At 36.1% G+C, this 25,045-nt stretch overlaps 1 protein-coding gene across 2 annotated transcripts; it reads left to right on the top strand.

Moving 5' to 3' along the window:
• The first annotated feature begins 5,555 nt into the window (after positions 1-5,555).
• On the top strand, positions 5,556-24,878 carry LOC140873598 (guanine nucleotide exchange factor SPIKE 1). Of its 2 annotated transcripts, XM_073276777.1 has the most exons (31): positions 5,556-5,857; positions 6,242-6,345; positions 8,006-8,168; positions 8,691-8,818; positions 8,888-9,000; positions 9,106-9,161; positions 9,312-9,409; positions 9,608-9,745; positions 10,053-10,364; positions 10,646-10,909; positions 11,154-11,321; positions 11,403-11,594; positions 11,765-11,808; positions 12,864-12,933; positions 13,245-13,406; positions 13,716-13,823; positions 13,979-14,016; positions 14,177-14,321; positions 15,108-15,234; positions 15,861-16,054; positions 17,692-17,822; positions 18,715-18,790; positions 18,929-19,039; positions 19,277-19,459; positions 20,491-20,634; positions 20,746-20,919; positions 21,070-21,417; positions 21,499-21,825; positions 21,932-22,117; positions 23,214-24,185; positions 24,370-24,878. In XM_073276777.1, exons 2-31 carry the CDS (start codon positions 6,262-6,264, stop codon positions 24,622-24,624), a joined length of 5,511 nt encoding a protein of 1,836 aa, XP_073132878.1. In that variant the 5' UTR covers positions 5,556-5,857; positions 6,242-6,261; the 3' UTR covers positions 24,625-24,878. The 2 variants fall into 2 exon arrangements, with proteins under 2 accessions (XP_073132878.1, XP_073132879.1); XM_073276778.1 differs by lacking the exons at positions 5,556-5,857; positions 6,242-6,345; positions 8,006-8,168; ... (2 more) ...; positions 9,106-9,161; positions 9,312-9,409 and having other exon boundaries at positions 9,620-9,707.
• The last annotated feature ends 167 nt before the right edge of the window (positions 24,879-25,045 follow it).

Genomic DNA, 25,045 nt, shown 5'->3' with positions numbered 1-25,045 from the left:
TCCCAAGATGAGAATGACTCGATGTTATCAATATAATTCTCATCAACATCTTCTACCTCACCGTAAAATGCTTCATCAACTCCTTCTAGTGGGTCTTCATGTATTTCAAACCTTATGAAATTATGTAAAAGCATACATGCCAATATGATATGATTTTGGACATCCAAAGGGTAAAATGTTGGGCTCCTAAGTACTGCCCAACGTCTCTTCAACAAACCAAATGCATGTTCAATGACATTACGTGCACGACAATGTTTTGAATTGTAGTATTCCTTGTAGTTTTGTGGACCTCCAGTTGCCCAGTATTGAAGATGATATCTTGTTCTCCGAAATGGTGTTAGAAATCCTTCCACATTTGCATATCCATTATCACAAAGATAGTAACTGCCTGCAATTGTAAAGTGTTAACATAGATGTTTTTAGCTTGTGGTTTTTATTATCACATAATCTAGTGGACAGTTTACTTCAATATAATAAAAACAAACCTACCTCTCGGAATTTTTAACCCATCTTCTCGATGAATTGCATCACGAAGAACCCTCGCATCGGCAGCTGATCTTTCCCAACCTACTAAAGAATATATAAAATTCATCTTCATGTCACAACAAGCCAATACATTGATAGTTGTTGTTCCTTTCCTTGTTCGGTATCTTGGCTTATCTTTATTTGGTACTTGAACAGTCACATATGTACCATCCAACGCGCCAAGACAATCCTACTGAGATGGTTAAATACACAAGTATTAGGATTTTCATAAAACCAAAAAAAATAAATTATGAATACACAATAACAAAGTTGAATGGTAACTAACTTGAACAAACGAAACAATGTAATTTCATAAGCACAAGTTTATTTACCTTGAACCATTTCCACGTTTTGCTTGAGCAGTCATCAGCAACAGGAATTGGCTTAACAACAAGCAGTGGGTGTAGTTTCAAAACACCTCTTAATACCTCATGGAAATTAGTACTGACTGAATGTCCACTACGTACAAAGTCGTGACCAATAACTCTATTTTTCTTATGGTGTGCTAATATAGACAAAAACATGGCCACCTTCTCCTCAACTCGTGTGTACCTAGATTCCACTACCCCGCCCACATGGGTTAGTAGGTAACATAGACGTGCAAATGCATTACGAGTCATTATTAAATTAACAAGACACTCGACGTCTCCTATATCAATTATCATTTGTAAATAGCTTATTCTAGCATTTATTCTTTCTGGCTCATTTTGACGCACACGTATTCTTCGCTGCCTACGTCTTTTTTTGGATACAAACTTCATATAGAAACGTGTTACAAGGGTTAAAAACACAAAAGAAGAACTCAGAATTTGTTGTAGCACTAAAAACTCTTGCACATATCCATCCCTTTCAGCCATGACGGAGAGAACACTGTCATATCATTAAATATCAGACTCACATAGTACGTGGGGATCAACAGTTCAACACAATGCCATCTTAATTAGAATATCTCGACCAAGTGATAAAAGGTGAGACCTTAAGATTCATATGGTATCGATCGAGTCCAAATATCTCACTTTGTGTGGTATGTGGCGTCTGAGGCCAACGAGTGCCAAGAGGTAGTAAAAACAAAACAACTTCCGGTGAAAAAGGGCATGAATGAAACTATCTTATGTCGGAGTGAGATGAATTTCAAGACTGTATAAATACGAGACTGCGCAGTAGAATTATTCAAAAAAATTAATAATTATTATTCATATCAATAAGATGCACATTCTTTTCGAAAGTTAGTCAATTTGAAACTCAATAAATAAATGTGTTCGACATGAAGTAATTTTGGAATAAACGATTTTCTAAAAAATTTATCAAAATACGTATGAGTGAGAACAAAAATATGTTAAATATACCCGTGTTGTTTTGTGAGAACAACAATATGATTCATATTGAAAATCCAATAGTACACTTTGTTACCGGTTGGAAGCATATATATCATCTGACATGTTCTGTGAAAAAGTTTCATTACAGCTTCAATTAAGAATTTACAAATTTTAGCAAATTTGTCATTTATATGGTTTTACATGTCAGGAGTAACACTCAGCTTCAATTTTTAGTAAAACTTCAATATACACATCAAGAGTAACACTCAGCTGTAGAACAGAGATATAGTTCTACACTATTTTAGGAATTTTTTTCACTAAAAATATTTTTATAAACCATAAATTCGAACTGAATAAAGTAAAACAAAATCAAATTATAATATTTTGATGGGGAATAATTATATATTGTAGCTGTTTTGCTTCAAACTTCCTCAAACTGAATGTCGCAACCACATCTTAATGTTAAAGAAAAAAAATCGGTGGGGTATGAACATTCATTTTCGTGACAGGAGAATAGAAAACAAATTTGACAACTCACATATTTGTTAAGTGAAGCATATAATCAAAGATTAATAATTGGGTAAATTTTTACGAATCTCACCAAGAAATGAAGACTGAAGAAGATCGGTGTGGATGCTTTCTTGTACACTTCAAAAATCTGCAGCTTTCGATGACTTTATCCCTCGCTCAAAGCTATTTCTTGAAGCATGGTGGCTGCCGACATCGCGAATTTTACCCGTTCTTATGAGTGAGAATCGAGAACTAGGGTTATCTTCAAAACATGTGGGGGCAAATTGGTAAAATACATCTCTCATCTAAAGCACTGTATCAAGCGTGACAAGTCATCTCTGTTGGCAGAAGAGATGTCTCATCTATAGAAAATAGTGTTCTGTAACGGGCCCATGGATTAATCGAAAGAGTCTAATAAATGAGAGGAACAATGGATGAAGCGTGATGTGCCATGCCATCCATCACTCATCAAATGAGACAAACAGGGCCTTAGCTGCTGCGGCACATATCTTTCCACGATGATTACGAATAACAACTCCTACACTAAAGCAACCCATCATCTCATTGTAGCCTGCATTCACATCAAGCCTATACTCACCCATTACCGGTTTTTTCCAACCCAACACCTTTGTATTCTGGTTAGACACACCAAGATTAGAGCAAACATTGCGCACTTTTCTAAATTCATCAATGTAAGGCCATACCCAGTCAATCTTAATTGGACTAATATCTTTCTTTAATTGATGTTTAAGCTTACATCTGCCTTTCCAAATAGCCCATGAGTTTACCACAAAAATTTCAAACTCCTTCTTCGAAACCACTGTTCTTAAAAACATGCCACATTTAATAAATGGTGAAGCATTACATTTTTTTAGGGAGGGCCAGAACACAGTACCTTTCCAAGCTTCACGAGTCATCGGGCAATAAAGTAAGCAATGACTAACAGTTGAATCCGATGAACCACAGAGAAAACATCAACCACTTACTGGAATATGGTTTTTCTGCAGATTCATTTCAGTTGGAATAAAGTCATTGATCGCACGCAAAAAGAATATCCGAATTTTCTGTGGTATACCAAGCGACCATATAAACGTCCACCAAGAATCCATTGAATATGAAGATTGTGACTGTGGTGGTTCATAGAAACCAATCTCCAGCAGATATCCGGATTTAACAGTGTAGTGCCCCCCATTTCCAAAATCTTGTATCTTCTGACTCATGTTGGCTTAATGGAATATCAAGAATTTTTTTATATTATTTATTTGTATATTTGATAAGACAATCAATGACTACTTGAATAAAAGCGAAGTCTCAAATGTTTTCAAAACAAAATTTTTGAATTTGTTATTTTAGTTATCTCAATTTGATTAATTTCATTAATGAGATGAATATTGAATCATACAAGTGAGACATACATATAATTTGCAAATACATTTCAAAATGTTTAAGTTTTTTTTTTCAAAATGTTTAAGTTGTGTATATAATTTTAACTATAAAATAAATTTTTTTTTTTAAAAAACCTATGATAAGTATGATTTAATTTGTTTCGTTGGATAAATTATAACGTGGGACACAAAAACATTTTTTGAGTAGTAGAGAAGCGAAATAATTAAAATAAAAGAAAGTATGCTCGCATTCAGACTGAAAATATTTATTATTATTTTTTGAGTTAGGGTAGAAAATTATCACAATTGAGTCTCGAATTTGAAATCTTGTCTTATATTAGGAATTTTGGTGCCAGATGAGTTTTACGTCATCGACAGACTGAACATATTTAATAACAACAATAAAATAACAAAAAAATAAATAATTTGTAATTCGGTTGATCTGGTAGAGAAAACAAATAACAATAATGTTAAATAATTGAATCCATATACGAATGACAATAATAATACAAAGTTATATGAACTCTCATAATAAATGACTTAAATGAATAAGATAATGTTTACGTTATTGAAGATGTTTTGACATAATTTTTGTTGGAATATTAGTTTTCCATTCAATGTTTATTACCACATAATCGAGGAAAATGATGAAAGTATCATGAACTTCCCTAATTGAAAACAATCCAAATAAAAATGAAGTTGTTATGTTTTTAAAACTTTTGTTGTAATGAAAAACTGTGAACTTGTTATTCAAAGGAGCTCAAATATAATTTTTAAATGCGAATATCTCCGTATCGCACTACCTACTCGAAATAAGAGAGATTTGATTAGATAGACATCAAATCCCCAACCAATAAGCTTATATATATATATATATATATATATATATATATGATAAAAACTCCTATGAGACGGTCTCAAGGATCATTTTTATGAGACGAATCTCTTGTATGGGTTATCCATTAAAAAGTATTACAATTTATGTCAAAAATATTACTTATTATTATAAATATGGATAGAGTTGACCCGTCTCACGGATGAGACCGTCTCACAAGAGTGTTACTCTATATATATTTTCTGTTGTAAATCGAAATACCATCGACAATGTTGAAAGTCTGTATAGTTACTGTAGGAGTTGGTGGCTTAATTTGATTTAATTACTTGCATTTAAGCAACGTAACCAGGGCAGGTGAATCTACACAACTCAAGATAACACACACTATTCATTTCATTCATGAATAGAAAAACTTCTCAATTCACCTAAAAATAAATGCAATGATCTGCCCATCTTCGGAATTATTATCGGCATATATCATAAACATAGACCATACGAAAATTACATCCACCAAATCATTGAAGTCATAAAATTTTTTTGAATTAAATATCTAGAACCAAAATTATGTAACGATCACCATGATTATAAATGTCATCCACAAGATCATTTTTTTTTGATGAAATTGGTTTAACATATTTCAAAATTTCAGTAGCTATAAATGTTTCTATACAGATTTACACTTTAATAACGATAAAATGTTGATCTAAAAACTAATTTGTGTATGTTATTAAATATTATAAAAAAATAAATATCATATGACACAATTTCACGATCCGATCCAATCCATATTTACAAAATTACAATGAAAAACAATATTTTTGAATTCGAAGGAACCATTTCATAGGAGTTATTGTGTAACACTCATTGTATAAACTATAAATAAATATTTTAAAACGAGTTTTTTTGGATGAAGAACGTTGTTGATAGAAAATTTGGTAATTTTTCCATTTTTATGTATAAATAAACACAAACATGAGTGTTTGACTCTTGTTGACTCCTGAGAGGACTTCATCATCTCTTTCGCAGGTTAAACCCTACATTACAGGCGAACTGCCCCCGCCATAGACAACCCACATTGTCGCAGAATACGACACCGTCTTCATCAACTGCTTCTACTCAGGATCTCCGCAACCAATCACTGAGCTACAATCAGCAGAACGACGGTGTAGTTCCCAACACTCATTTATCCTCCGCTGTTCCCATCTTGCCAGATCGCTTCGGTTTGTATCAATTTTCGAATGTCAAACTATGTCAGAGGCTGGGGATCTAGAAGATCTTGGATCTAGGTCATTCTTTGTTTTTATCTGATGTATAAGCAGAAGATATATGCTTTATAGGAAGTTTCGCATTTTTATTTTCACTGGTGGAGTACGGCCGTTCTGTGTTATTTTTTGTTTTACAAGAGTTTAGAAATAGCTCAAATGTACAAAGATACCAAGAAAAATTTTTTGGATGAAAGGGGCTTGGGGGATACTAAATGAACTCTTGAAACATTTTAATTTTTGTTTCTTTTTTTCCCCCCGTTGGGAAAGAAGTTTAATGTGCAGAGTATTTTTTTTTTACTTCACTGAAGTGGGTTCTACAAAACTTGTTTCTTTAAACAGACTCAACTGATACACAGTAAGCATTTTTGTTATATTTACTACGCCTTCACCTCAAGTTTGTTTCAGGTTGTTAACCTGTGTCTAGCATGGACAATGTGTTGGCTGATGGGCCTCGTTTCCAAAGAATTCCGCGCCATTCCTTTTCTAACTGCTTTAAGTTGGACCCATTGGTGAGTGTGTTATTAAATTATGAATAATTTTGATAATGTCGTTTTAGATGTAGTTAGATATGCATATCTATCATGAAGCACCCATCTATTTTGTTGCATCGCTGTTAAAAACTTGTGGAGCACATTCACGCCCACACCCCTGCATGTAGGAGGTGGGCTGAGTGAGCTGAGCCCTTACACCTTGGTGCAGTCCTGTAGTGAACGGGGCTCTAACATGAAGTACCCATTTCGCATTGTTTGTTATAGATGTTAAATACTCACGGAGCACACACTGCATATAGCTGGTAAGCCCGACAAGCAAAGCCCGTATGCCTAGGTGCAGTTCTCTAGTAAATCATTACCTCAAAGTTCCTTAAAGGTTCGAAAATCAAGCTGCTTAGGTAAGGCACACCTTGTCGTGTTCTTATGCCACAAGGCACTCATGCACCTAATACCATTAATAATTTGGGTTTATGAGATCATTCACCACATGTCTCTTTTTTCCTTCAGCTTCAAGTATTGTATTATATAATCCCTCGCTCCCCCCTTTCTGTTCAATTAAAGCCATCTTTCTCAAAAGCTCATGCTGTTGGAAGGTGGGATAATCAGAATTTTTATTCTTCAACATGCTCCACTTGTAAGCTGAGATTTTTTTTTAAGAAACTGACAACATTAATAGTAGAAATAAAGATATTTACAAAGAGCAGGGGACCTGGGGTCAACTCAACAAAGAACTACCAAAATCTAGAAACTCTAGCCAACTGACAAAAAATAAGACTCCAATCCCTAGAAAGATCAGACATAGATCATTATTCAAAATCTGCCGTCGACTGAAGCCAACAAGGAATCCTAAACTTAATCTTTTCCAGGCAATCATCAGCAGAATCATCTTGGTCATAAAAATCCTCCCGTTTCTCTCCCACCAAACACACATGTAAGCTTAGAATTGGAAAATATATATTCTGAATTAATATATACGGTGTATACATGCCAAGTTTTTTGGCAATCAATTTTTTTTTAACATGCCCCACATGTAAGCCGAGAATTAAAAATGTATATTCAGTATATGTGCCAGTTCTTTGGTGTATATTGTATAATGTCAAAGGCCTCTTGAAGCACCCTAGTCAATTTGAAAATATTAATGGTTTTGCGTCTCAGGGTTATTGAACCTTTGACCTCCTGGCTCTGATGCTAATCATGGGATTGGAGCATCGGGTACTTGTCGTTTAGGTAGCAACAATTGTGATCTTTGAAGTTATAATAGTCGAAGCGCCCTATTCTGACTGTCGTATTAGTGGGGATAATTATTGCTGCTAACAATCACCGTCCAATAACAGAATTCAACTGCAACTCACGTGAAGTGAATACGTGATTTTGGTTTTGACACAATGTGGAGCCTATTTGTCTCAAAAGCTTGAGTTCAAAGAAAGTGGCACAATCAATCATTTTATTCTTTCACACTTTCTCTTGTTTTTGCTTTTGCTCTTAGTAATTTTTCTATAATTCCTTTGCCCTATCATCTTCACCTCTATCTTTAATTTTGTTTTGAGTTCGCTTTTGAACTATGAATGATTGCTGCATAAACTTGCTGATGTTGTTCCTTAGTGAAGACTGATTCCGTTTGAGCATTCAATCAGCCTAATGGTTGCACTGTTCGATGTAATTTGTTATTTTATTACAGCTTGATGACAATTTGGAGCAGTGGCCACATCTAAATGAGCTTGTGCAGAGCTATGGGACGGACTTGGTCAAAGATGAATACAAGTATGGCCACTATGAAAGCATTGGCCCCATCCCATTTCATAATCAGATATTTGAGGGGCCTGACACTGATATGGAAACAGGTTGGTATGCGTGCTGATTGACCTTTTTTCTTTGTTAGAGGAACATTGTTCTATGCAAATTGAAGTATATAGTATCTACTATTGTTCTCTCTTTGGAATGTATTGCAATGGATTATATCATTTAAGTTTCCTGGGTGTAGTTCACTAATAATAATGACATTGAGCCCTCTTACTCTTAGGTATCTATAATTCTTTCCGTCTATTGTTTTTGATTAGCCTTACAAGGATGACCCTCAAATAGCCCCCCCCTGGAAAGAATCGAAGTTTTGACTCCAAATGCATAGAAATCATCATACTCTTCTCCCTCCCTGCCTCCCCACAGAATTCCTGCATCCACCCTCTCGTTGCGCCAATCGCAGTAACTGGAATTTCGGTTTTTGCACTCAATGGAAATATGGAATGAGACTTTCTCTTGCCATGCATTATTTTTCGTGCACCGCTACAGGAACATTGTACAATGAGCTTGTTTCCTGTAAAAAATGCATGCACATGACATAGGGCGTGTTTTTAAATCATTTGCAGAAATGGACCTGGCCAATGCCAGAAGAATCACATTACAAGATTCAACGGAGGTAGAAAAGCCTAGCACATCTGGAAGTCATTTTTCAGAATCAAACTTTCATGACCAATCAAATGTTGAAATGTCCAAGGTCTGTGGATGACATCTCTCTTATTCTATACCACTTAGTATTTCTTTACATTTATTTTTTTGCTTGCAGCATTTTGGAGAATCTCCGCTTCCTGCTTATGAGCCTGTTTTTGACTGGGAAAATGAGAGGTCAACAATATTTGGTCAAAGAATTCCTGGGACTAATATACTTCAGCATAACAGGTTTCTCTGAATGAGTCTGTGTGCATGAGTCTGGGTGGATGTGAAATCTAGTTGCATTGAATTTCGACTCTTTCCAACTATTTCAAACTCTGTTTTTCCTTGTAGTGGGCTAAAGATTGCAGTGAAGGTGCTGTCCTTGTCCTTTCAAGCTGGGCTTGTTGGTGAGTTTATACACTATGTTTTTGTTTATGTTAGGTCGTATTGTGGTATTTTATTGCTGTGCACTGTCTCTTCTTCTGTTACTCTTTTTTTGGAATCTTGTTTACCAATTTCTCACTCCCATCTGAAAATACCTGTTTTCCCCCTTGTAGAGCCATTTTATGGCACAATTTGCCTATACAATAGGGAGAGAAGAGAAAAACTTTCAGAGGATTTCATTTTCCACATGTTACCCGCTGAAATGCAAGATGTAAGGCTTAATCTGTTGATTTTGTATTATGTTTCTCCATTTTCAGTTGTAAGAGAGGTACAGGAAGTACAATTTTCTTGTTCTCTATACCCATCCCGCATAAATGTCCTTCTCACTGTTGCTTTCCCTTTCCTTTGTGTGCTTTTATGATTTTAAGAATAGGTTGTGTCCTTGTTTTATGTTTGTTTCAATCTCCAGAAGGAAAGTTCTTGTGAGGCACATGGTATCTTCCATCTCGATGCACCATCAGCATCAGTTTGTTTGCTTATCCAGTTAGAGAAGCCTGCTACCGAAGAAGGTGGAGTGACTTCATCTGTTTATTCACGTAAAGAACCAGTAAGCAAAAGTTCAACCTGTCACTTGTCAGTATGTAGGTAAATTTTAATGGTCCACGGACATGAAAATGAGGTTATTGATTTATGGAAGGTGAGCTTGATGGAATGATCGTTAGACTTATAGTTGACTATAATGAAGGGTAGGAAAATGAGATATATATAGTTAGTTAAACTTTGAATGGGATGATGTATACTATCTTCCCACATTAGTGATTTAAATAGATCAATGCCAAGTTCTTACACAGAATTTTGTTTAATCGATTGTACTTCAACACCTGCCTACATTACATCTGTTTTTACTCACGCAGGTTCATCTGACCGAGAGGGAGAAGCAAAAGCTGCAAGTGTGGTCTCGAATGATGCCTCACAGGGAATCATTTGCCTGGGCAATCATCCCGCTTTTTGATAGTGGGATTTCTTCTGCTACTGGCGGGTCTGCTTCTCCCAGCAGTCCTCTCACGACAAGCATGTTGGGTCCAAGTTCTAAAGAGGCTGCTGTTGAACAAGTTGCAAAGATAACAGTAGAAGGAAAACTGGGCTATTCAAGTGGTAACTCTGTTGTGGTTGAAGTGTCGAATCTGAATAAAGTTAAAGAAGGCTATACTGAGGATTCCCTCCTGGTTACGCATCATTCATGTCTATTTATTTATTTATTATTTTCTTTCAAATAATTTTTAGCTCACATATCATTCCATGTATTATTGTTGGCCATGCTCATTGTTTTCTTTTGTCTCCTCCCTTCTGACGATAGGGCACGAGCAGTTAGCCTCCTAATTTTACCACTATCATATCTACTATTTATTTAATTGTTTTTTTAATCCGAAAATGAGTTTTCACTTAATTCTTGAATCTAGTGATGGTGGTTTCTCATTTTAACGATTCTTTCGCCCCCTTTTGTCAGGATCCTAAGCACAAGGTTCATAAACCCGTGAAGGGTGTCTTAACATTAGAAATTGAAAAGCTTCAAACTGTCCAAGTTGGTTCAGAAAAAGCATTGGATAACAAAACCATAAACTATGAGGGCAATCAAAGTTCTGTAGCTGACCGACCCAGTTACAGAATCGATCAAGTTCAGAATGCATATTTGGATTCACAGTCCTCTGGTAGGAAAGAGATGGAAAGAAATGGATCAATGATCGGGTTGTCGGATATTGCCACTAATTATGTATGCATCCTCTATATTGACATTTTAGAAGTACTTATCTAATCCTTGAGATTTACATGACTGGCTTGTGGATATTTTCCATTTTTTGTGATTCTGGTGGAAATTATTATTTCAAAATTCAAATATATCTCATGCATACATTTTTATAGGAATTAGAACTTGATAAGCCAGTCTAATTACCTTGATTTATATCTAGCCGATTTTGTCTTCTTACAAAGGCAAATCATAATTGTTTTATTTACAGTTCCAAGCTTTTGACTTTCGGACGACAATGAGGAATGAGCCTTTCTCACAGCTTTTCCACTGTCTTTATGTTTATCCATTGAGTGTTAGCATGAGTAGGAAAAGAAATTTGTTTATACGGGTCGAACTGAGAAAGGATGATGGAGATATCAAGAGACAACCGTTGGAGGTAGATTGAATGTTACTATGCGCTTAAACAAGTTTTATTTGTGAATCATATCGATTGAAAATTGTTATTATCATTCCTTAGGCGATGCATCCAAGAGAACCAGGTGCTGCACTTCAGAAATATGTTCACACTCAAGTTGCTGTTGGGGCTAGGGTTGCTTGCTACCACGACGAAATCAAAGTTTCTTTGCCTGCCATTTGGGCTCCAATGCACCACCTCTTGTTTACATTCTTTCATGTTGACCTTCAAACAAAGCTTGAAGCTCCAAAACCTGTAAGACTAGTATCTCATACTCGTCTACCTTTTATGGGGCCGAAGACTATAGTCAATATCAAATTGTTTTCATGTGCCAGTTTATGTCCATCGCAAGCTGTTTTTTTGTTAGTACCTTTTCTGTTGTGTAATCTCATTTGAATTTTCAATGTTTTGTCTATCCATTGCAGGTGGTGATAGGATATGCTTCACTTCCATTGTCCACTCATGTTCAGTATGTTATCGAGTTGACAAACTGGTTTATATTCATAGATTGAAGAACGAAATTGTGTCATTAACTTGTTATGATGCTGATGCATTCGTTTGTATGTGATCCTTTATATATGGAAATGCATAGACATCATGATAATATACAACCCAGATTAAACTTCTCTTATCAAGAGATTTTAAATCATGTGTGCTTAATTAACAATTGATTTTTTCATGCTGAGTTTAACTTTTGGAATTCACATGCTTGGACTGTGATATTGCACAGAATTAATGGTTTCTGACTTTCAGTTAGTTTGTTTTTTGTAATTTAATGAAGCCTGAAGCCAAGCGCAATTTTGACAAACCAGATTTTATTGCTATTGAAAGAAATTAGTACCTTGGCACTACCATGTGATGTTATCTGGTCTGAAAAAATGTTTCAGGGTCAGGAGATGCATCTGAAGATAATTCTCTCCACACTAATCTCTCCCCCCCCCCCTCTCTTCTCACACCAGCTTCCACCACATGTCCTTGACTGTCTCCGGTGTCCTGCATAATCCTCCTTCTTCAGAATTCATAAAATTGACGTCTTGTTGTCAGTTCTATGACCCTGCAGGTCTCCCACGATCACCGTACATATATGCTGTTTCTAAAGCAATAGCTCCTTGCAGATTAGTTTACTCCTCATATAAGCTACCTTGTGTAAACTTATTTTTTATTGAATAAAGTTGGGGTCAACAGTCTGTGCCCTTGCTCGAACAACAATTCCTAAATAAGTAGAGTCTGGCTAAATCACTTGAAACTCAAGAATTCTCTCTGTTAATCGAATTACTAGTAGTGCCTGGTTGGTATTTGCTACATAAGTAGTGTTGGAATGTGAATGCAAAAGGCTTGCTGTCTCTGACTTTTATTTGGCAGTAAGACTGTAGGAAACCCATCTGTGCATTTATTAAGTAATATAATATATGTAAATCTAGGACCTGTAGTTGAAATAATTACTAGAACATTCAGTTTTGCTTTCAAATGGAAGTAAACATGTGAAACACTAGATGACATTGTATTTTTCACTGGATTTTGCAGTTTGAAATCAGATATTTCGTTGCCTATTATGAGGGATTTGGTGCCACACTATCTTCAAGATGGTACCAGGGTATGTTGTGGACAGCAAATTTTAATCCTTATATCTCTATGAATGATTTGTCTTTTGTTCAATTGAAGTGCTTGCTTTGATCAACTTTTATTAGTCACTAGGCAAATCTTGTTGTAGTGTTCAACTCTTCCAACACATTTGGTGCTCCTATCCTCAGAATTCATAAAATTGCATTTCTTTCCGCTTTGGTTGTAACGAATTGTATTCCTGTTTTTTGCATTTTTTTTGGGTTGCCTAGTGGGTAACACCCAATTATATTGCTGATCTGATATTTATATGATAAATCTTTCTATTTTGGTATTCTTTGGCAGGAGAGAGTGGATTACTTGGAGGATGGCAAAAATCTATTTAGACTGAAGTTGCGCTTATGTTCATCTCTATATCCAATCAGTGAGCGGATAAGAGACTTTTTCCTTGAGTATGATAGACACATTCTTCGGACAAGTCCACCTTGGGGATCTGAGCTTCTGGAGGTTTACTTTTGTGACTTTGTTATATTATTGATTCTTTCTAATTGAATGAACCATTCATACTAAACAGATAATTTTGGTCAACCACATACTACTTTTTTCGGTGACATCTTTAATTATATTATGCCTCTAAAGTCTAAACCTGATAACTATCCGACTCTACTCTGACAAGTGAACCTGTTTAGATGAAATACATTGTACTAAATCTGACCGAAGTTCTTTTGATATTATTATTCCTATGTTCACGATTAATTGTTGCCATGGAAACCTCTTATTTGATGTTTTCTTAAGCTGGGTCATAATTTTATTCAGGCAATCAACAGCTTGAAAAATGTTGATTCTACGGCTCTGCTTCAGTTTCTTCAGCCTATGTTAAACATGCTTCTCCATCTCATTGGCAGTGGCGGAGAGACTCTGCAGGTGCTTTTATGTTAAATATCGGTTTTTCATGTTATTTTATTTGTTAATTGAATAATATCTATGTTTGTTATTTTCTTGCCGTGCTATATGATGGACTTCTATACGAAAGTATATGTGCCTTATTTGGTGTTTGCTGTGTACTTTTCCTTGTTCAGGTTGCAGCCTTTAGAGCTATGGTTAACATTTTAACAAGGTATTGTTTTTTGTTACGAATTTCTCCAAGAGTACCATTCCTTTTTGAGTGCTTGGTTGATTTCTTGTTGGGCATAGTTATCTAAACGAGTTCGTAAGAGTCTATCGTTGTTCTGTCCGTTACATCAACACACTTGTCATCATTTTGTTGTGTTTCGTAGGGTACAGCAAGAGTCTGTGGACGACGGTGAAAGAAATCTTTTCCTGGTGAACTTTGTTGACTATGTGTTTGATGATTTTGGAGGTCGTCAACCACCTGTGTATCCTGGTCTGTCTACCGTGTGGGGAAGTTTGGCCCGCAGCAAGGTAATTTAGTGCCTAGGCTAGTTTGACATTTAATTCCAAAATACTATATCCTTGTTTATGAACAAAACCAGATAAAACTTCAAAGCAATAAGCATTTTTTGCATTGCAAGTCCGATTCTCTGTATCTGTTATGTTATATATCCTCAAATGGTGTTCTACAACTTACAGATCTAATGCCCTTCAATTTTCCATCACGAGTGTTGAAGAATTCTACAATGTTAAGAGCGTAAATTTTTGAAACTGCCAGGCATTAATTTGTATTGGGCATTCAAGATTAACTTGTGCAAGTAACATCTTATGAAGTCATCAACTTCTTTAATACATTAAGCTAGATTTTCTTAATTATGACATAACTATAGGAATTGGTTTTCTTCTAAACGGAACCTGTTGAAAGTGGCTTTGATTACTGGTAATTTTGTGGAATCTTAAAAGCCCCGATTTTCTATTATTAGTTTTAAGTCGTAGAAAGCTTCTGCCATGATACGGTGCAAGATAGGAGTGGAAATTCCAAACACATGTTAGTTTTTCCACGGGTATGGATGAAATTCATGAATTCGGCCATATATATTTGAAAATATTGCTTCACTCTCCCTGGCTGAGTAGCCCTGCATACGATTTTTGTTGACGTTTTCATGAGTTGACCAACAACTCTGTTTTGATTTATGTTTCTAATGTTTGTCTTTTTGTCAGTACACTCCCTATTACATGTGTTTGATTATTTTTTGTTCTATATCAGCGGATACATGCTTAATGTTTTTGTTTCTTAAATCATTATTCGAAATCCAGGCAAAAGGTTACCGTGTTGGGCCTGTCTACGATGATGTATTGGCCATGGCTTGGTTTTTCCTTGAAGTAATTGTCAAATCCATGGCATTGGAACAGACTCGGTTGTTCTATCAAAATCTTCCTTCAGGTAAATGCTAGCCAAAATTCGTGGATCTTCTATGATTGCTATCCAGTTTAAGATTTAGAATAATTTCCAACCTTTCACAGTTTTCTTTCGATTCAGGGACAGTGGGGCTACAAAATTAGATTGTTCATTTTAGTGATGGCAAAAGTGTGATTTCTTTGTCTTTTATTTTTATTTTTATTTGTCCAAGTTTTGTTTTATGTGCATGAGTTTAATGAGTCGACTTTAATCAATATTTAGTATCTATTTATCATGCTCCATTTTACTTTATGTAAAATCTTATGAAATCATCTCATTTGCGATGTTAGGAGCTATCTACCAGAGAAAATATTTGACCACCTTAGTCCAGGTTTCACCTCACATTTGCATTGGCCTATAGTTGTAGGTCAGATTTTTAGAAATGTTTAGTACCATCATCAATTTGATATAATTGTAAATAGAAGTAATAGCCAAAATCATCTTTCCGTGACACTAAGAAATTTCACGCAGTTGCACTCCAAAAAGATTTTACCAGCTTTTATTCTTTGTGAAATCTATGAACAATCACATTCTACGAACTTGCCCTGAATCGTTTCGATTTCATGATCGTCCTGCTCTAGTTCACCTGTTTTAATATGTATTTGGTGTAGGAGAAGATGTTCCACCGATGCAGTTGAAAGAAGGTGTTTTTCGATGTATAATGCAACTGTATGATTGCCTATTAACCGAAGTTCATGAGCGTTGCAAAAAAGGTTTAGGATTGGCCAAATATCTGAACAGTAGCTTGGCGTTCTTTTGTTATGATCTATTGTCAACAATCGAGCCCCGCCAAGTTTTTGAACTGGTATCTTCTACTTTATTAAGTTCTTTGAGCTTTGCTTTCATCTTGATGTTGTCAGCAGTAATAATACCCTAGATGTCATGCCACCATATTCTCTGCTCCTTAATCTTTATATTCAATTTTGAAAATCTGAGTCTTGGGGCAGGCATTCAGAGGCACTTACTGTATGCCATCAAAGTTAAGTGATGGAGTGATGGTGGATTGTTCGAAGAAAAAGGCAGTGGTTTCACCGAGTGTAGCTCTTAGATTTGAATTTCACCATTAACTTCACCTATAGCTTTTGGTAAAATTGTATTTTTAATTCAATAATATATAAAAGCTTCAGCTGCTTCTTCAAGAAAGTCAGTTTTGCCTAGGTTTTTCGTACTTCATTGGTTTTGTCAAGTGGTTTAAGGCTGCCTCATTTTACAAGACATAATTTTGCTTCTGCACCGGGCCCAAGTATGCTTCAAAAGATTCATAAAGCTATATACTTTAGGCACAAAGTGTTTGTAGAACAGTTCAATAAATAAGTCCTCCTTGTTAGGATATCAAGTTTTTCAGAGGAATATGAATTATGAACGAGTAAACTATGCCCCATTCGTTTCACAATTACTATTGAAAATGCCTAACTTGATATAGAGTGGATTCGGAATTTACTTTCATTTAGTCCATCCAAGTAAGTAAAAGAATCTTGAATCATGGATTTGATGATTTCAAGTCTATAAATTAAATCCAAAGGCGCTTAAATCAATCACATACCTTTCCATTTTTCTTAAAAAATCTTAATAGCCAAATTAGGAAATCTTAATATGCAGCATAGCTGTAAGTAGCTACTGGTGGATGGGAAGGAATTTATAACCACTTTCCTGAGCTATCAATATAAGAACTTGTTTGTATGGAAGACGAGTAAACTATGCCATTCGTTTCACAATTATTATTGAAAATGCCTGACTTGATATAGAGTGGATTCGGAATTTACTTTCATTTAGTCCATCCAAGTAAGTAAAAGAATCTGGAATTATGGATTTGATGATTTCCAGTCTATAAATCCAAAGGCGACCTTAAATCAATCACATACCTTTCCATTTTTCTTAATAAATCTTAATAGCCAAATTAGGAAATCTTAATATGCAGCATAGCTCTAAGTAGCTACTGGTGGATGGGATGGAATTTATAACCACTTTCCCGAGCTATCAATACAAGAACTTGTTTGTATGGAAGAGGAAGTTTTTCTTTAATTAAATTGGATGGATGGTAGAACCTTAAACATAAAATTTACCCTTTAATTGCCAATTTTATCTCTGTTTTCAAAAGTCTGTAGTAAATGTGTTTTCTTTTCATTTCTTTTGGGTAGATGGCTAGTGATTGTGCCGAGATAACTACGCAATTATTTTCTACCAACTTTTCATAAGGATTGTTTCCATGAGTTCCCTTCTCCATTTCCCTTTAATTTTTGTTTCTCAAGGGACAAATTTGCTTTGCATGTTTCATAGTGACTCATACACTGCTTTGTTTGCTTAGTACCTTTTTGTTCTCTCCTGATTATTTGTTTTCTTGTTCTTTTAAGCAAGGAGCCTTGTCTTCCTGTTGTTTAATTCCTGTATGGTAGTTCACTTTTGATCATGGAAATATAATGTACCTATCCTTCTTGTATATAGGTTTCCTTGTACCTCGATAAGTTCTCTGGGGTATGTCAGTCAGTACTGCATGATTGCAAGCTTACATTCTTACAGATATTATGTGATCATGATCTCTTTGTGGAAATGCCTGGAAGAGATCCTTCAGATAGGTAACACTAGCAACTTCTTTATCATAATTAATACCCACCATGTAACTTGTATGGGTGCTTTATCCTTTTTGCTGCTGTCATGATGACTTTTATGAGTCATTTCGAGCTACCAAGGCTCTCTCTGCGTGGATGCTTTCAATATGGTGGGCCTATGTAAAATTGCTTGAGCTTCTAAAAAACTTACTTTGTCTTCATGAAATTTTCAGATCCTTAGAACTTTAACAGCTTTACTTGTTCTCTTTGGTAAGTAAATTCAATGCATTTGAATGGAGTTCTTCCGGCTGTTGGGAGTGAATTGATGGTGAAATGTGCTGTAAATATAGTATTAAACGATCTTTCTTCCCCCTTTTTTCATGTCAATTTATCTAGTTATTCCTAAAAGTTGCTACATGTAACTGAAAACTGTGGGTGAAATTTATATTTATGCTCAACTGCTGAGGTCAATACAGAAATTTAACTACTTTCTGCAATAAAATATTAAAAATACATGTCCGCATTTTGTACTACATAACATTATCATAATTAATACAATATTGTTTTTTATAAAAAAAAATATTAAAAATACATAGGTCTGACTTTCAATTGATTTGAAAAATTTTGTATCATGTAAGTCATTGGATAGTTTTAAAAAATATTGGTACCACAGGGCCTTGTTCTTACCCTGAGTAACTTTGACCCGTGGATATTGTTTTTTGTGTCTCCATTTTGTCAGAGTGTTGCTTTTTTCTTAATGGCAATCTCTGGGAATGATGTCCATAGTGAAATATATGAACGAAGATGATGGTATTAATGCTATTGTGTCTGTCTCAGTACTCTCCTATAAAAATCTAATTCTGACCACCTTCTATTGAGATGTTCGTCGTGCCTGATATGGTACACTTATTTGTTGCAGAAATTATCTGTCAGCAGTCCTTATACAAGAGATTTTCCTTACTTTGGATCACGAGGATCTATCTATGCGAGCGAAGGTGTGAGAAAAATATGCATTCACAGGATATGAAGATTAGCTTCATAGTCTATTATCTATCTAGTTGAACTTATGTTCATTTACTTCACCTCTTATTCTCTCATGCCTAATCAAAATATTTCTTTATGAGGATATGCAGGCTGCTAGAATTTTGGTGGTTCTTTTGTGCAAGCATGAGTTTGATGTTCGTTATCAAAAGCTGGAAGATAAATTGTATATAGCTCAATTATATTTCCCCCTTGTAGGGCAGGTATTTGAGTTTATCTAATCCTTTTACCAGTTAGAATATCAACCTAAGCTATGTTCCATCAGCAATATGTCAATATCCCTAGATGTGATCAAACTTGATTATTCTTTTCGTTTGTTGATGATTTCTTACAATGTTGCAATATCTTTTTAAAGCAGAAAGACCGGCATGTGTTTAACGTTGCTTTCTATGTAGATTTTGTATTTCTTTGTCTCATATTTTCTTTCTGCTTTCTTACAGATACTTGATGAAATGCCCGTTTTCTACAATTTGAGCTCAGTTGAGAAGCGTGAAGTTCTGATTATTATTTTGCAAATTATACGTAATTTGGATGATGCCTCTCTTATCAAGGCCTGGCAGCAAAGTATTGCTCGCACCAGATTGTTTTTCAAACTTTTGGAAGAATGTCTAATTCATTTTGAGGTCACATCTTATTTTCTTTCTTTCTTGGCTAATTTTTAGACTTTTCTGTTCGTTGAAAAGCTAATGGTTGGTTCATAACCAGTCTTATGGGTTAAAATTGCATTTCATTCTCTGATGTTTGTTCAAGTAATTAAGTTTCTGATTAAGTTCCTTTGCCGTGAAAGAAAGGCCCATACCTATTTCCTTGTGCATGGTTGTTGCTCACTATTTGCGAACCATTATGATACTAGTATATGAGACTGTGAATACTTGGAGTTTAATCATATAAAATTTTCAGTTTTTTCCTTCTCCAATTGCCGTGTAGCGGTTTCAAATCCTTCTCATATTCTAACTACTTGCTTCTCTTTGATTTTTTCTAGTAGAAATTTGAATTACTCTCTTCCATGGCTGGTGCACTGACTTTCTAAACATTAAACTCTTTTGGTATTTTTAAATATTGAGGGCATGGTCCCGAGTTAAGGAGACAACTTGATAGGGCATCACCTTGGTTATTCTTCTCCCTCCCGTTAATCCCAGAAGAGAAAATGATGTTTCAGAATGGCCCCAGTTTTTCCTTAAGTGCTAGGAGATATGGGCGTGGACATGTGATGCGTCCCTTGGTTCTTTTCTCCAAATCAAAGATCTCTTTCATGAGAGGAGGTTTTCTTCGTCAATAAATTGCTCTCATAAATAACTTGATGTTGCCATCTTACGATTAAACTGTGATGAGGGTAAACTTAAGAAACCTTGGCATTATTTAGTTTCATCAGTTGTACATCGATCAATTATGGTTATATTTTACTTTGTTACCTGATTTTTTCCAGGGATATTGAAACTCTTTTACTCCGATTCTCAAGCCCATTGTTTCTTGATAGATAATTGGTTTTACATGTGATTACGCCATCTCTGGTCTTACATGCCACCTTTTTTAATTTTTCTTTTCTGAACAATTTATTGGCATGCTCTCCTAACTTCATGCCATCTTTTTTAATTTTCCTTTTCTGAACAATTTATTGGCATGCTCTCCTAACTTCAAATCACTAATTGAGCAGCACAGAAAACCGGAAGGAGGCATGCTTATGGGAAGTAGCTCTCGCAGTCCGCTAGGAGATAAACCCTCTTCTTCAAAGTATTCTGAAAGACTTTCTCCTGCTATTAACCACTATCTCTTGGAGGCCGCACGCCTAGAAGTTGGAGTATGTTATATTCTGAGTTTGTTCAATATCACTTGTTGCAGATCATTTTGCAATTTTATATCTTATTTCATTTCTTTCAGTGATTAATATCTAAAAGCTCAACTGATGCAGCCTCAAGGGACGCCTGAAAATGGTTATTTGTGGCAGAGGGTCAACTCCCAGCTAAGCTCACCCAGTCAGCCATATTCCTTGAGAGAAGCTCTTGCTCAGGCCCAATCATCAAGAATTGGAGCTTCAACTCAAGCATTAAGAGAATCATTGCATCCAATATTGAGACAAAAACTGGTAGGATGTTTCTGGTGATAGAAAGATCTATCCTTTGAAGTACTGTAGTTAGTGTCTGTATTTGCTGGAATTATTATATACCTCCAGTCATTCGGTCATCCTTGATACTTGAAAAATATTCTTAGACATCTAATGCTTCTGTTGTCACAGGAACTTTGGGAAGAGAACCTGAGTACTGCAGTTAGTCTTCAAGTGTTGGAAACAATTAAAAAATTCTCTGGAACTGTTCAATCCCGTAGCATTGCTACAGATTATGGAAAACTTGACTGCATTACATCTATATTTATGATTGTCTTCTCACACAACCAACCTCTGGCTTTCTGGAAAGCTCTGTTTCCTGTGTTCAATAGTGTTTTTGAGCTTCATGGGGCTATGTTAATGGCAAGGGAAAACGACCGCTTTCTAAAGCAAATTGCTTTCCATCTTCTCCGGCTTTCAGTATTTCGAAACGAAAATATCAGGAAAAGGGCTGTTATTGGGCTTTTGATACTTGTGCGGGTAGGATTGCCTGTGCACCTTGTGCAGTTTTTGTTGCCCCTTTTCTATAATTGCTCAATTTCAATCATTTTTGTTTTGCAGAGTTCTTTCTCTTACTTTAAGCAGACAGCCAGATTACGCGTCGTCCTAACTATTACATTGTCAGAATTGATGTCTGAAGTTCAAGTTACACATATAAGGTCTGATGGAACACTAGAAGAAACTGGTGAAGCACGTCGTCTTCGAAAATCGTTGGAGGAAATGGCGGATGAACTGAAGAGCCTCAACATACTCAGAGAGTGTGGTCTTCCAGACATGGCTTTTGTCACTAGTCATGAAAAAGAGACTGAGTGGTCCTGGTCAGAAGTAAAAACCCTTTCAGACAGTCTTCTTTTCGCTCTTGATGCCAGCCTAGAGCATGCACTTCTGGTATATTTTGGCCTTCCGGATCACTAAGATGTCATGTTCCATTCCACAACTGCATGAGTACAGTTTCCGTTGAAATAGTTCATGATGCTGATTCTATGTTTGCTAGGTTACTATCATGACACTGGATAGGTATGCTGCTGCTGAGAGCTTTTACAAACTTGCAATGGCATTTGCTCCAGTTCCAGATCTTCACATAATGTGGTTATTGCACCTATGTGATGCACATCAGGAGATGCAGTCTTGGGCTGAAGCAGCGGAGTGTGCTGTTGCTGTGGCTGGGGTGGTGATGCAGGTAAAGTTCTGCTATTTGTGGCTTTAAGGAATATTAAGCACCATTGACCATTCAGCTTGCTAAGTATTTAGATGACTGGCAGTGGTAAGGATTAGTGTTCTTAGGTGTAAACCAAGTCAAACTTTATCAGCATAACGGAAATAACGTTTGCTGAAAATTTCAGGAAGCAAATATAAGAAAAACACGTGGCACTCATTATCACATTACATTATAGGCCTTTTCTTATACTAGTTCAGATGCATCTGCTCTACGTATTTTTTTTACTCCGGTAAATTTTTGGTGTCTGTAAAAATTCTCCCGTTATTATGGAAATGAGTCCTTTTTATTGTCTAGAGGAAACAACCTGAATTCCCCCATCCGATTTTATTTCCAACAATTACGAGTTCAAAATCGTGGCATTCTGGTTTCAGCTGATAAAAGATGAAGCAATTCCATATGGTTTTGGTCCAATTCAAATCTGAGCAGTTGAAACCAACTCTACTTGTCCCAATGTTTTAAGTATTGGTTTTGCTTAAACTGAAAATACCATATTGTTATTGTAATTTTGATTTGAAGTGGAGGCAAGATATTGGGCCCTGATAGCTACTAGTGTCCTTTTGCTTTGCTTTGTGAACGTAACCTAGTTTGATTGTCTTGGTTTGGTCTTTATGTATTTTCCTTTCAAATTTATGCTTGTTTTTATATGTTTGTGGGCCAAGGCTTTGTCCGGATTTAATGGAGGGTTTCTAAAGTTTACTCACTCGCTGATACACGAATAGATTTTTTAAGGTTTCACATTTTAGCTTAGCTATATTTTGGTGGCACTCTTATGTATGTCATATTCTCACGCACATCTTCAACAAGGTCAGGCTCGAAAAGCCATACCTTTTTTTTCTCAACTTTTTTATGCACATGTTGTGGGCAAACGCCATTGACAAAAAATTAAAAGTGACAATCAATGGAACCTGGCAGATAGATCTTGCATTCTCACGACTACACCGCATTTCAGAATTACGCTCATGTAGCTTGAACTGGGTCGTGCCTTGCAGTAGGATAGTACAAAGTGAAACTTTAATTTGCATCTCTTGTACTTATGTTACCATCAACCCATTTCTAGGCTCTTGTAAGTAGGAATGATGGAGTATGGAGCTCTGATCATGCAAGTGCGTTACGCAAAATATGCCCTATGGTCACTGGTGAGATAACTTCTGAAGCTTCGACGGCTGAGGTAGAAGGATATGGTGCTTCTAAACTTACTGTTGACTCAGCTGTGAAGTACCTGCAACTTGCAAATAAGCTTTTTTCCCAAGCTGAACTCCACCATTTCTGTGCCAGTATCCTAGAACTGGTAATTCCAGTATATAAGAGCAGAAGGGCCTACGGGCTGCTGGCCAAATGCCACACAATGCTAACCAATATTTACGAGTCCATTCTTGAGCAAGAATCAAGTCCCATACCTTTTGCAGATGCAACATATTATAGGGTGGGATTCTATGGTCAAAAATTTGGGAAGCTTGATGGAAAAGAATATGTATATAGAGAGCCTCGCGATGTGCGGTTGGGTGATATAATGGAGAAACTTAGTCATATATATGAGTCGAGAATGGATGGTACAACATTGCATGTCATCCCAGACTCCAGACAGGTGAAATCTGATGAACTGCTGCCTGAAGTTTGCTATCTTCAAATAACTGCGGTTGATCCTGTTATGGAGGACGAGGACTTGGGAAGCAGAAGAGAGAGAATATTCTCGCTCTCCACTGGGAGTGTTCGTGCAAGGGTCTTTGATCGCTTTTTATATGATACCCCTTTCACAAAAAATGGAAAGACTCAAGGTGGGTTGGAAGACCAATGGAAACGACGCACGGTATTACAGACTGAGGGCTCTTTTCCTGCCCTGGTGAACCGCCTTTTAGTAACCAAATCTGAATCTCTTGAGTTCTCTCCCGTGGAGAATGCAATTGGAATGATTGAAACTCGGACATCGGCGTTAAGAAATGAGCTTGAAGAGCCACGCAGTTCGGAAGGCGATCAACTCCCACGCCTTCAAAGCTTACAAAGGATACTTCAAGGCTCGGTCGCTGTTCAAGTGAGTAACATAGCCAATATATGCTTTGCCATGATCTTATATCTGCAAATTTTTTTGCATCAGCTAAATTTTCCTTTCTTTTTACCGGATTTGATTATGCCGTGAAGTTTTTTAGATCCAATACCCGGTTTTGGGTTCTTTTATTGATTTGTTCCATACACTGAACTAGTGATCACACTTACAGGTAAACAGTGGAGTCCTGAGTGTTTGTACAGCATTCCTTTCTGGTGAGCCTGCAACAAGGCTCCGATCTCAAGAGTTGCAGCAACTGATTGCTGCACTCCTTGAATTTATGGCTGTTTGCAAGCGGGCCATTCGTGTACACTTTCGATTGATTGGGGAGGAAGATCAAGAATTTCATACCCAACTTGTCAATGGATTTCAGTCACTAACTGCAGAATTGTCTCATTACATCCCTGCAATTCTTTCTGAACTTTGACAACATTTTCCCCTCTTTTTTTAGTTGATTTCGGGTGCGTCCGACTGATTCTGGTATTTCTATAATTTTTCCCGTGTCTTATTGTTTGTAACTGGCCCTCTGTTCAGATCTGGCTTGTGAGTTAGATACCTACCTACCTATGCACTGTATTTTCTGACGTAAGTTAATTTTTTGATGTTGTAATTTCGTTTGTGCATTGACATTCTAACAATTGAAGTATATAATGTAATGATCATCTTTTCTTCTTGTAACAATTGAAATTATGTTGCATCAATTGTAGTGTGCTATAATTAGTTCTTTATTGTTAACAATTTTTTCAAATTATAGATTCTTTAGTGATGTTCCCGGCATGTTTACTGTAAAATATGTCTGCTTGCTGGTTTTCAACTTGCTTCAATGAATCATCTCGTATTTTTATTGT

The sequence above is a fragment of the Henckelia pumila genome, unplaced genomic scaffold, assembly GCF_033568475.1.
Source record: "Henckelia pumila isolate YLH828 unplaced genomic scaffold, ASM3356847v2 CTG_80:::fragment_1, whole genome shotgun sequence".
NCBI classification, from domain to species: Eukaryota; Viridiplantae; Streptophyta; class Magnoliopsida; order Lamiales; family Gesneriaceae; genus Henckelia; species Henckelia pumila.
This window is presented reverse-complemented; position numbering and strand designations above follow the sequence as displayed.

What these genes read in the sequence shown, in the direction of transcription:
- LOC140873598 (XM_073276777.1), top strand. Translation starts at nt 6,262, where the DNA reads ATGGACAATGTGTTGGCTGATGGGCCTCGTTTCCAAAGAATTCCGCGC. An exon ending in TACCCGCTGAAATGCAAGAT is followed by an intron (nt 9,410 to 9,607) that starts GTAAGGCTTAAT and finishes TTCAATCTCCAG; the next exon opens with AAGGAAAGTTCTTGTGAGGC. An exon ending in CCATTGTCCACTCATGTTCA is followed by an intron (nt 11,809 to 12,863) that starts GTATGTTATCGA and finishes TGGATTTTGCAG; the next exon opens with TTTGAAATCAGATATTTCGT.